Here is a 13,553-nt window from a genome sequence, read left to right as displayed (position 1 = left end):
ACTGGGTTTGGAAGGAACATTCCTCAATACAATCAAAGCAATCTATGAAAAACCCACAGCCAACATCCTATTGAATGGGGAAAAGCTGGAAGCATTTCCACTGAGATCTGGTACCAAACAGGGATGTCCACTCTCACCACTGCTATTCAATATAGTTCTGGAGGTTCTAGCCAGAGCTATTAGGCAAGAAAAAGAAATTAAAGGGATACAAATTGGGAAGGAAGAACTCAAACTATCCCTCTTTGCAGATGACATGATTCTTTAGTTAGGGGACCCAAAGAACTCTACTAAGAGACTATTGGAACTCATAGAAGATTTTGGCAAAGTAGCAGGGTATAAAATCAATGCACAAAAATCAACAGCCTTTGTATACACAGACAATGCCATGGCTGAGGAAGAACTTCTAAGATCAATCCCATTCACAATAGCTACAAAAACAATCAAATACCTTGGAATAAACTTAACCAAGGACGTTAAAGATCTCTACGATGAAAATTACAAAACCTTAACGAAAGAAATAGAAGAGGATACCAAGAAATGGAAAAATCTTCCATGCTCATGGATTGGAAGAATCAATATCATCAAAATGTCCATTCTCCCAAAAGCAATTTATAAATTCAATGCAATCCCAATCAAGATACCGAAGACCTTCTTCTCAGATCTGGAAAAAATGGTGCTGAAATTTATATGGAGGCACAAGAGACCTCAAATAGCTAAAGCAATCTTGTACAACAAAAACAAAGCCGGAGGCATCACAATACCAGATTTCAGGACATACTACAGGGCAGTTGTAATCAAAACAGCATGGTACTGGTACAGAAACAGATGGATAGACCAATGGAACAGAATTGAAACACCAGAAATCAACCCAAACATCTACAGCCAACTTATATTTGATCAAGGATCTAAAACTAATTCCTGGAGCAAGGACAGTCTATTCAATAAATGGTGCTGGGAAAATTGGATTTCCACGTGCAGAATCATGAAGCAAGACCCCTACCTTACACCTTACACAAAAATCCACTCAACATGGATTAAAGACCTAATCAAGACACCATCAAGTTACTAGAGAACATTGGAGAAACCCTTCAAGATATTGGCACAGGCAAAGAATTTCTGGAAAAGACCCGGGAGGCACAGGCAGTCAAAGCCAAAATCAACTATTGGGATTGCATCAAATTGAGAAGTTTCTGTACTGCAAAAGAAACAGTCAGGAGAGTGAAGAGACAACCGACAGAATGGGAAAAAATAGTTGCAAACTATGCAACAGATAAAGGGTTAATAACCATAATCTACAAAGAGATCAAGAAACTCCACAAAAACAAAACCAACAACCCACTTAAGAGAAGGGACAAGGACCTCAATAGACATTTTTCAAAAGAGGAAATCCAAATGGCCAACAGGCACATGAAAAAATATTCAAGGTCATTAGCAATCAGGGAAATGCAAATCAAAACCACAATGAGGTTTCACCTCACCCTGGTTAGAATGGCTCACATGCAGAAATCTACCAACAACAGATGCTGGCGAGGATGTGGGGAAAAAGGGACACTAACCCACTGTTGGTGGGAATGCAAACTGGTCAAGCCACTATGGAAGTCAGTCTGGAGATTCCTCAGAAACCTGAAGATAACCCTACCGTTGGACCCAGCCATCCCACTCCTTGGAATTTACCCAAAGGAATTTAAATCGGCAAACAAAAAAGCGGTCTGCACCCTAATGTTTATTGCAGCTCAATTCACAATAGCTAAGACCTGGAACCAACCTAAATGCCCATCAATGGTAGACTGGATAAAGAAATTATGGGATATGTACTCTTTAGAATACTATACCGCAGTAAGAAACAACGAAATCCAGTCATTTGCAACAAAATGGAGGAATCTGGAACACATCATGCTGAGTGAAATAAGCCAGTCCCAAAGGGACAAATACCATATGTTCTCCCTGATTGGTGACAACTGACTGAACACCAAAAAGGAAACCTGTTGAAGTGAAATGGACACTATGGGAAATGGTGACTTGATCAGCATAGCCCTGACTGTTATGAACAACTTAATACATTATCCCTCTTAGTAGTTTTTTTGTCTGTTCTACTTAATATGACTGGTTTAATTCTGTAATTATTACACAGTTATTCTTAAGTGTTGAAAATTAACTGAAATGTGATCCCTGTTAAACATAAGAGTGGGAATAAGAGAGGGAAGAGATGTATAATTTGGGACATGCTCAAGCTGACTTGCCCCAAATGGTAGAGTTAGAAACATACCAGGGGATTCCAATTCAATCCCATCAAGGTGGCATGTACCAATGCCATCTCACTATTCCAAGTGATCAATTTCAGTTCACAATTGATCATAATGAAAGGACTAAGAGTCAAAGGGAGCACATAAACAAGTCTAGTACCTGCTAACACTAACCGATAGAATAAATAAAGGGGAGAGTGATCCAACATGGGAAGTGAGATACTCAGCAGACTCATAGAATGGCAGATGTCCTAAATAGCACTCTGGCCTCAGAATCAGCCCTAAAGGCATTCGGATCTGGCTGAAAAGCCCATGAGAGTATTTCAGGCATGGAAAGCCAAAACACTCTGGCAAAAGATCTCTGTGAGTGAGATCCCAGTGGAAAGAACAGGTCTTCAAAGAAGGAGGTACCTTTCTCTGAAGGGAGGAGAGAACCTCCACTTTGACTATGACCTTGTCTAAACAAGATAAGAATCAGAGAACTCAGAGGGCTTCCATAGCCTTGGAAGCTCATGACTGGAGAATAGGGAGATTACTGATGCCATAGACAGGAGTGTCAATTGGTAAAGTCAACAACAGGAGTCACTGTGCACTTACTCCTCATGTAGGATCTCTGTCCTTAATGTGCTGTGCATTGAGATTTAATGCTATAACGAGTACTCAAACAATATATTTCACTTTGTGTTTCTATGGGGGTGCAAACTGTTGAAATCTTTACTTAATGCATACTAAACTGATCCTCTGTAAAAAAAAAAAAAAAGAAATTATCAATTCCCAACTTGACTCTCACTGGGATTAAACATGACAATAGGTCTGATCTGATTTCATCATCATTTAAAAAATCATCTATTATTTTTCACTTTATGTTTCTGTGTGGGAGCAAACTGTTGAAATCCTTACTTAATGTATACTAAGCTGATCTTCTGTATATTAAGATAATTGAAAATGAATCTTGATGTGAATGGAAGGGGAGAGGGAGTGGGAAAGGGGAGGGTTGCGGGTGGGAGGGACGGTATGGGGGGGAAGCCATTGTAATCCATAAATCGTACTTTGGAAATTTATATTCATTAAATAAAGGTTAAAAAAAAAAAAGTGAACCTTCAACATATCTTAAAATCATGAGAATCCCAGCCCGAAGCCAACTGCCAAATCAGCGAACGCTTAAAGCTCTCCATCGCTGGCCCACGTGCTATCTTCCATTTTCTCCCAAATCTCTCATCATCACCCCTAATACCATGAAGTCCACAATACAATTTAACCTTTTGGAGGCAACGGCCTCATCGACGCACCCCTTTGTTAAGTCTTCCTCCCAAACTCCTAAGTCCTACCACAGGAGGAAAACATATTTTTCTTTGTTGTTAAAAGTTAGTCCTCAGCCTCAAAGAGACTTTGCTGCTATAATGAAATTACTGAAAATATGCCTAAAGGAGTGCCTTGACAGGGAACACTTACTACAGCATCAAACTGCTCAGTCTGTTTCTGGTTTTGTGGCAAAAGGCATTAATTATCCTTCTGTAAATTTTTGACTTCTGTGGTCAGATAGAGGCATACAAAACAGGCAGAGTCTAGATTGACACTAAAAGGGAGAATGATGTAGTTCAGTATTTTTGCAGCATTTTATTTAAAAAGTGAAAATATTCTATGTGAAGGCTAATTTTAATATGCATGATGGATTTTTTAAAAGATTTATTTATTTGAGAGACAAAGTTACAGACAGAGGGAGAAAGAGAGAGACCTCCCATCAGCTGGTTCACTCCCTAAATCGTTGCAAAGGCCAGAATTGGGCTGATCTGAAGCCAGAAGCCAGGAGCTATTTCTGAATCGCCCACATGGGTGCAGGGACCCAAGCACTTGGGCCATCTTCCATTGCTTTCCCAGGCCATTAGCAGAGAGCTGGATTGGAAGTGGAGCAGCCAGGACTCGAACAAGCACCCATATGGGATGCCAGCACTGTAGGAGGAGGCTTAACCACAGCTCCAGACCCTAGATTTTAAAAATATGGGGCATTTTCTGTAATAACCCACCAGCTCAGTGCACTAAAGCCATGGTCACCCTCTTGGCATTTTCTTGAATGCAATCATCTCTGAGCTTTAGTGACATCATCTTGGGTCATCCCCTGGGCACAGAATTTTAAAACAAGTCCCATTTGCGAATATCTCAAAGTACCTTGTGCTGTTCCTGTATGGCATTTTCCAAAATGCATAAATATACATTTAGATCTTGTAAAACTTGTCCAGAGATCTGTGAGGCCAGTTTGCAAGTTTGTTCCCTTCACTACTTTATCCCTGCTATTCCTGTGGCACCCGGGATATTTGGCTGTTAGTTAAATATTTGCCATATTTGCAAGCTCACAGTGAGATGTTCTTCCCCCATGTGTGTACTTCCTTTTCATTTCTGGACTTCTAGAAGTTTCCCTACTTTGCCTCTTGCTCAGCTGGCTCTTTAAGGTGATTTTATAAAAACGTATCTTACATGATAGGTTTAGGTGTGCTGGATCAGATGGCATATTTCTGACTCTTTGTTCCAAGAGTTGGCAACCTTCTGTGCATGGGTTAGGTACTAAATATTCTTAAGTCTGTGAGTCCCTTGACTTCTGTCACATATTCGTCTGTGTTGCTTTGCATCGTGATGTTATTTACAGGGTTGGAAATCATCGAGCTGTCAGCAGGCAGAAGAGACCCTGGCTTGGAGTGCCATGTGCTGAGAGCACCATTCAAACTCCCTCGCTATGTGCATATGAACAGTAAAAGCCAGCGTTCGCTGAGTCCCGGCTCTGGCACGCTCTCCTAGTGCCTCTCCCGTACCAGCTCTGTTCCATCTCACGACAGCACAAAAGGCAGCACCATGCAGAGTGGCCACCAGAGGCTCAGTTACGCCGTCACATGCCTCAGCAGACAGGAGAGGACACCATCTCAGTTCTGTTGGGTTCTGGAAACCACGCTCTACCTAGGATGTTCACCTGCTGATGCCCATGCTCCTGTCTCTTTTCAAGGGTCTGAGTTAGCACATAGCTGTCACCCTTCTCAGGCAGCCACAGTGCCTCAGGAGCGGTGACCTCACCTGAGCTCCAGGGAAGGAGTGATGGATCCCTGAGCAGCGACTGGCGCAGAGCTGTGATCTGGGAACACTTCAGGGCATGGCATTCCTCAGGTCCCAAGGGTTGCTTCAGCAACGGCCATGCGACCTCACCCAGGCTGAGCAGACGGAACTTCCCTGAGGGGTCTAGCCGAGATGTCTGTCAGCCTTGGAGAGCTCAGGGAGCTCCAGCCTCTGTCCATCCAAAGGCTGTCACAGGTGCACAGGTGTCTTTAAAAGGATCATGACAGATGTGTCATATGATGAAACTGTGCATGCATTTCAAAATATTTTTGCACTAAAATAGATATATCTTTGAGTTCCATTTCCTATGTTTTTTTTTTTTTTTAAGTACCCTTGTTTGTAAAGCTTGAAACTATGGCAACCGTCTTAGTCACAGGGGCACAAAGCCCAAAGAAAATGGTAGAGCTGAGGGGCTCACAGACGGAGACAGCTTGAGCTCCAGGGCGGTCACGCTCCCTACCACTCCAGCACTGCGGGTTTTCCATTACATTGTCAATACATGATCTTTGTTTTTAAAGACAATTTTATTTATATTTTCTGTAAGTATTTGAAAACCCTCAGGCCCTGGACTCAGCACACCTCTTGAAGCCAACTCAATCACCCACCGTTTCCCATGCAGACCATACCTTCCATGCTCTGCCTGTGTGATGCAGAAGATAGACTCTGTTCTGGTTTGTAGCCAGGCAAACCCAGAGACTGCCTCCAAATAGGGCGTTTCTGAGCTAGGCATTACAGTGCAGTGGGTTAAACTGCTGCTTGTAGCATCCCATTTAGAGCCCTAGTTTGAGTCTTGGCTGCTCCACCTCCCATCCAGCTCCCTGCTAATGTGCCTGGTAATGCAGTGAAAGATGGCCCAATTACTTGGGCTCCTGCTAAGCATGTAGGAGACCAGGATGGAGTTCCTGGCTCCTGGCTGTTGTTAGACATTTTGGAGTGCACCAGTGGGTGGGAGATTTCTCTTTCTCCTTCCCTCTCTCCCTCATGCTCAGTCACTGTATCTTTCAAATAAATAAATGAATCTATTGCATTTAAAGATTTCTTTTTCCCTACAATTCCTTTTGGGAAAAATATATGAAGAAAACAGTTTATGCAAATAAACTCTATTTGCATAACTTAAAGTGAGACCATTAGTGGTTAAAACCATACCTTATGATGTCAGAACTGGATTTGAATCTGGAACGGAGAGAAGCAGAGAAAAAGAAGAGAGGAAGTACGTGGGAGATAGATTTGCCTGAGTGAGGAATGTGTTACTGCCCCATTTTAAAGATAGGGAAATCAAGGTGCAATGCAACAAGGTAGCTCTCTTGCGCACCATCCCAAGGTTAATAACTGGTAGTGCTGAGATTCCAGCTGAGATCAGTCTACCTCTGCAACCCATCCATGAAAGTTCCCAGCTGACAGACTGCTGGTCATGGGTCAACACTTGGAGAACTGCTGCCTGTAACAGCCGGCAGCTGACAATAAAGAGCCCAAGTGTGGTAGCAAGTGTGAAGAGTGGCAAGGCATTTCACAGATGTCAGACACAGCAGAACCAAGGCATCAAAAAGCAGCCGGTGAATATGAGGCTGACCACAGGACACTGCTATGCTATTTCCCCAGGTGTCTGCAGCTGGCTCCAGAGCTACTGACTACAGAGGTGTGTCTGCGATGGGATGGAAATAATGAACATGAGGAATGCACGACTGAGCAGTGCTGTCTGGAGGGAACTGGGGGTTGATTTGAGGTTCTGGTTTAATGTCTATCAGCCTTTGACTGTTAGTCTTAAGACCCATTATTCACCAGGAATGCAGAGTGGGGTAGAAGCAGGTCTGGTAACCCTGGACCTGAAGTCTGACTCTCCCATTTAGTAGGTGGATAATAGACCTTGGTAAATCAATGGTTCAAGTCTCAGTGTCACCCACCTATGATAGGATGTTATCAATGGTTCTTATTTGCACAGGTTTATTGCAAAGAAAATTGACATACAGCATAAAAGACCCTTTCAACAGTGTGTTGTAGTTACTGAGGATCTAGCTAATTCCTATTATCATTGGTCAGACAGTGAGAGGCAGGAGGAGCTTTTCTGATTCACTTAATGATGGTCTATGCCAAAAGTTTACCCTGGTGCCAGTGGACGGATTTGATCCCACCAGAGATCGTGGGCAGTGTGTGTATAATGGGCAGCACCATGAGAGACACACGTGCTTGTCAGGTGCTAGAGCTCCTATACACTGGACAGGAAACGTCATAAAAACTCACAAGTTTCTTAAAATTTTCCTTTTTCTAGCCTTAAGTGACCTTGTACGCTCCACACAGTGCAGTGGGATGTGGCTGCTGTCATTTCTATTTTAAATTCTGGAAATCTGGAGCTCATTGATAAATCAGAATTTCCATCCAGAATGCTTGAGACCAAAACCATACCGCCTTGAAAATTAAAAATTAAAACTTGATATATATATATTACAGTTTTTTAGAGGAAACAGAGTTTAGACATCCAAATGCTTATTCACAGTTATATTTCATTTCCAATGTTTTTACCTTAGAATAAATTCTGGGGTAATAGAAATTGCAAGTTTGCAACAATAAAAGACATAACTGCTAAATCTTGTAGAGCTGAGACAACTGACAGCTTATTGCAGACTCCTTAGGAATCTTTCCTCCGTATGCAACAGAACATATGAATATCCAAAAAATTGGGGATTAAAAAACTAGATTAAATTTAGAGGAGAATTAGTGAAGAGCTTAGATGAACTGTGACAGATTTCAAATCCAGAGCGTCTACTCGGAAGGATTTTTAAAAATTTTCAATTCATTTGAGAGAGACTGATTGATTGATTGCTTTCCATCTTCTGGTTCATTCCCTAAGTGCCTGCAACAGCCAGGGCTGGGCCAAGCCAAAGCCAAGAGCCCAGAACTCAATTCAGGCCTCCTACTCGGGTGTCAGGGATGCAAGCGCTGTGCCCTCCATCACCTGCTGCCTCCCAGCGTCTGCCTCAGCAGGAAGCTGGAATTTGGCTGGAACCCAGGCCCTCTGATAGGGGAGGATGTGGGCATCCCAAGCAGTGTCTTCACAGCTGTGCCAGGTGCCCACCTGCCCCACACTCTGGGAGCTTGAGAATTTTGATTCTTGCTGACATACAGAACAGAACTCCCAGAATTTCCTCAGCTGCCCCCTCCTGAGCCTAGGCAGCGTCGCCTTTGTTTTGGAGAAAACCCCATGGATTTCTGCACCGAGGTGGCTGCTACCTTGATCAGCCTCTGACCTTTGGCCATGCGGACGTTCTGGCCCCCACTAGCTTCGAGGGACGGAGCTGGCGCCTTGCTTTAGGGCTCTGCTCGTCATCATAAGAGGTCCCTCCCTTAAGACATACCTTACTGTTGAGGATCTGGAAGACCCTCTGCTGTAGCGTCTGGCCAGCCTTGGGCCTCACAAGGATGTAAACGACTTTGAGGTCGGGGCTGGTGCGCAACAGCTTCTCCATCAGCACTTTGCCCATGAAGCCCGTGGCCCCTGTGATGAGGATGGACTTGCCACTGTAGAAAGCCGCGATCATGGACATGATTCCTCCCTTTATGTTGTGTAGCTCCAGAGAGGTTCCTGAAAAGGAAGAGAAATAAGGAAACATTACATTACAGAAGTTGTTCTCAAATGCCGAGTCCTGTCAAATGTGAGCTTTGAATGCAGGATGAAAGGTCAGGCCTGGTGAGAACATCACGGCTTACGGGCAACCTGATTTGTTTCCATCGCGATCTGCCGAGCTCACTTGACACACTACCCTATGTGCAAGGAACCGTAGAGAGGAAAAGAGCGCAACACAGTTCCTGTTCCCAAGGGTATGCCTGCAATCACATGGAGGAGACAGACAGCTTTAAGAGATGGTTAAATAAAATTCGGGAAGTCCTAAAAAAGGTGGTGGTGGGGACCATGGAGGAGGGGCACTTAGCAGGATCTGGAAATTTCTGGAAGATGCTATAGCTGGAGACACTGGAGCTGAAACTTGGAGGCAGAGAAGGGTGTTCCAGCACAATTTTGAGCACCTGCCGTGCCAGCCTCTCTGAGTCCTGAAGATGTAGGTAAACAAGGCAGCCAGGTCCTGGCTGTTAACCTAGCAAGGGAGGCCAGCAGTGCTGAGGCACAGAACCACACAGACAGGGTAACTGCAGATTGTTAGAAAGGCTACGAAGAAAACAAAACGGGGAGCATCAGCGCCCTTCTCTTTAGCAAATCCAGATTTCAAATTCCATTAGCCACGTTTACTGAGTTACCATTCAAGCCCTTTTTAATGAGAGTTCATGTCACAAATATATTTTAATTTGAGAGGCAGACACAGACAGTCTGAAAGAGCTTCTGTCTGCTATTCACTCCTCTAATGTCCCCAAAGGCTGGCGCTGGGCCAGAACTCGTGCCAGGAGCCAGGAAGCAAACCCAGGTACTCTGACGTGGGGCACAGAATCCTAACCTCTACACTAAGTGCTCACTCCCTGAAAAAAAAAAATTTTTTTTTTTAAGAATACTTCTGAATCTTTCACAAGTTACTAATGTGCTGGTCCTGTGGCGTGATGTTAATCATACTACAATCTACCTGATGAGTTTCTCAGGAGGTTAGCTCTTGAGATGAGTGTTATTCTTGACTTGCTGAGGTGAAGCTCAAAGCAGCGGTGGAACCAAGTTTGGAAGGCAGGTGAGCATCCTAGTGGACATGTAAGTTCTGTACAGGGCTGAAGTCAGATACCAGCTCGCATGTAGGAGCTGTGTGATGTTGGGCAGATGACTCCTCACTCCAGCTGCATTTCTTCATCGGTAACACGGGATAATTTAACAGGCATGCAAGATGAAATGAGTGAATGTATGTAAAACCCTTAGAAACCTAAGTTGCCAATCCCCTACACCCAAGTATTGCTCTTTGTACAGTCACTGGTTTATATTTTTCTTTTAATAGTTTATAGATTTTTCTTACATTTGTTTTACTGAATTCATTCTTTTTCTGATTTATTTTTAGCTGGCAACAATTGTACATATTTAAGAGGTGCCATGTGGTATTTACTCTCTTTTGGAATTAGAAGAACATGCATTGTAAGAGCCAAGTAAAGCACTTTTACCAACTGCTCTAATGGTTCTTGGTGATACGTCTTGCCTATTCCTTTATGCATGAGACACTTAGACATACTCCTCTAACGTGATCTGAGGCATAAAGCACGTGGTTGGTAGAAAATCAGGAACGGTAACTGAGTTTGGGTATGGTGACTTCCCTGCTCATCTGTTCTAAAGGTGCCTGTCTCACCGTATCATATGCTATAGCTGAACTGTGTTCTCTAGAAATGTAAAGATGCTGTTATTTTAGTCCCAGGCACAGTTTTGCAACCTAGGATTTAAAGTGCACAGTTGTGCCACATAGCATTTCAAGTGGTAAGGAGAAAGATGTCTTTAATGAGCCTGCTTCTTGGGAGACACCGGAAGACTGAAATGTGTCCCTGAAGAGTGGAGTTTGCCCATTGTGTCTGGAGTCACATACTTCTCCATCGCCACACAAACTTGCAGGGTACACTGAGTGCCGTGACAAGAAAACAGAACAGGAACCTGGCCCTCATCCCTGCTTGTCACGAGGAGGCGGCAGAGAGACTGCGGCTGTGATTCTAACCAGCTCCAGTGTTGATGAAAAACACCTCTTGTGTTTCCACCTCTTGTTTCCATTCCCAAGATGCAGCTCAGTTCCTGACTCCATGAAGTCCAATATGATACATGACAACTTTGTGATGTGCAGAAATTGCTAACCCCTCATGTAAATCATTAAAATAAATTCATACCTTTTTAGAATTAAAATTTCACACAGTAATGCAGCATACACAGTGCTCAAGTAAGGAATATGTTTAGCACAGCTGACTGAATCTGGGCTGCTGAGAGAGAGGGTACCCTGTCCCTTCTCATGTTGAGGTTCTGAGAAGCCTAATTCGCTTTGACCATCTCCAGATTATTTTTTTAATTCAATAAAATATTTATTGCACTGTGTATTAGGTGTTGCAGAATATAAAAAAGTATAGCTGACACAAAATACTACAAAGCAATTACTGAAAAGGTGCAGACAATATGAATAAAAATGAAGAAGAGATCCCTGCAGGCCAAAGGGGGAGTTTTCTGGATGTGGAACTGATAAAATTTGGGAAAGTTAGGCAGAGAGGAAAGACATAAAGACCATGTTCCATTTGTAACTCATGAAGTGAGTGAAAACAAGCAAACTAGCTTAATTCCAATCAGCAAATTGTAACTAAGTTGGGGGGGGGGTGGATTTGGTAAATGCACATAGTATGCCTATATCCCTGGCTCCAATAAATCACCTTTATTTTTATTTTTTTATTATGGTTCATTTTTAGTTTGATTTTATATACAGAGGACCAACTCTATGTTGAATATAGATTTCAACAGTTTCCACCCCCCACACACATAACATCTAGGATACAGTTGGGGAACAAGTTTTGCAGTAATTCTCATAGTACAACTCATTAAGGACAGAGGTCCTGCATGGGGAGCAAGTGCACAGTGACTTCTGTTGTTCCTCTAACAATTGACACTCTTATTTATGGTGTCAGTGATTACCCGAGGCTCTTGCCACACTAAAGCTATGGAAGCCTTTTGTGACCATAGACGCTATCGTTATTTGGACACGGCCATAAGCAAAGTGTAAGTTCTCTCTTCCCTTCAGAGAAAAGTACATTCTTCTTTGATGGCCCCTTCTTTCCACTGAGGTCTCACAGAGATCCTTCGTGTAGGATATTTTTGGCCACAGAGTCTTCATCTCCAGATTATTAATTCTCCCAACAATCCTATATGATGTAGGATACCTGATTCTTGAAGAAAAGAAGGGGCTTTTGGGAGTCAGCCTATGTATTTCACTGAATGTCCTGACATCTCAAGGGAGCACAATGATGGGGCCATATGTGGCTTATATTCCTCTGTTCTATTCTGGAGTATTTTTTTCTCCCTGAGGTCACCAATTTTCCACAGTCATAAGCAGTGATAGTTTTTGCTTTCCTTTTGGTAGTGAAACTGGGCTGTTCTCATCTCTCGAGAAGGAATCTTAAGTCAGTAGTCATGTCAGGTCACACATTTGTTTCAAGTTTCTTCACATGGAAACTGTGCTCTTAGGGTGGATCTTCTGGAAAATCAAAAATTAGAACTCCGATACTTAAGAGAGACAGGCTTATCCAAGTGTCTTGGCTATCCTTTGGGGAGAAATATTTTTCAAAAGAAACATGGTGTTTTGCTTCTCACATCTTGGTCTTGCTGACAGTTTTTTGATCCTTCTGGTCCAGGGAAGGTCTCTGGGAGAGATGGGATGCTTAGCAGCACCCTGGCCTTTGGCTGCCCATCAGGTGGCAGCTCCTCTTACCCCCACCCCACCAGGTGTGAGCCCAAAATTTACCCTGCCAAATGTGCCCCTAGCAAAAAACTGCCTCCTTCCCTGAGAACTGTTCTAGAATCTTCTTTAATTTTCATTTTTATAATATTTAACACATGGGTCTTAAGTCAAAATTTACAAGTTAAATTTCTGCTTGTGAAGTCCTGTGCAAATGTAATCCATGGCCAGTCTCTGCATTGTTTATATTGACTTGCTTCTCTGTGCAAATTACATACATATGTGGCACATCTTGATCATGTTCAAAGTGGAGAGGAAGGAAGACTTTCCCAGAGAACAATTTCCCACTCTTGACCAAATTTCTTCTCCTCTCTGTGCTTTATATTAGTGCACTAACCCCACTTTTCACATAGCTCGAGCCTCTCACTGTCCGTCAGAAACCTACCAGGACAAACTTGGCAAAGAGTGGCAATGGAGCCAGTGTGGAGCAGCTGAGTGTTGTTGGCTGTCTAGAAATGACTCCATGGATAACCATTTCTATCTCACCGATGAGTAATTCTGTTGCTGTGTTTTGAAGATTCAAAGAATGCTGTGTGTTGGGAGAGATTTCATACAAATGGAGTTCAGGCTGATGATGGGCACAATTGTATCGACTAGTCTAACGTAAAAATCAGTGCTGCCTTGTAAATCACAGGAAATGAACATTGCTCTGCCTCATCAAAATTAAGCATGGAGGGGCCGGCGCTGTGGCGCAGTAGGTTAATCCTCCACCTGCAGCGCCAGCATCCCATGTGGGTGACGGTTCTAGTCCTGGCTGCTCCTCTTCCAATCCAGCTCTCTGCTATGGCCTAGGGAAGCAGTAGAGGATGGGCCAAGTCCT

The 13,553-nt window shown here is 43.2% G+C and overlaps 1 protein-coding gene across 2 annotated transcripts in view; it reads right to left on the bottom strand.

Moving 5' to 3' along the window:
- FAR2 (fatty acyl-CoA reductase 2) overlaps window positions 1-13,553 on the bottom strand; it is a 163,931-nt gene that overhangs the window by 50,068 nt on the left and 100,310 nt on the right. For both annotated transcript variants that reach the window (XM_051850370.2, XM_051850368.2), the window contains exon 2: window positions 8,693-8,919. In XM_051850370.2, the coding sequence (XP_051706330.1) occupies window positions 8,693-8,881 (189 nt within the window). In that variant the 5' untranslated portion in view covers window positions 8,882-8,919. The remainder of the gene's footprint in view (window positions 1-8,692; window positions 8,920-13,553) is intronic.

The sequence above is a fragment of the Oryctolagus cuniculus genome, chromosome 9, assembly GCF_964237555.1.
Source record: "Oryctolagus cuniculus chromosome 9, mOryCun1.1, whole genome shotgun sequence".
Lineage (NCBI taxonomy): Eukaryota > Metazoa > Chordata > Mammalia > Lagomorpha > Leporidae > Oryctolagus > Oryctolagus cuniculus.
The sequence above is the reverse complement of the archived record's forward strand: the minus strand, read 5'-3'. Positions and strand labels throughout refer to the sequence as shown.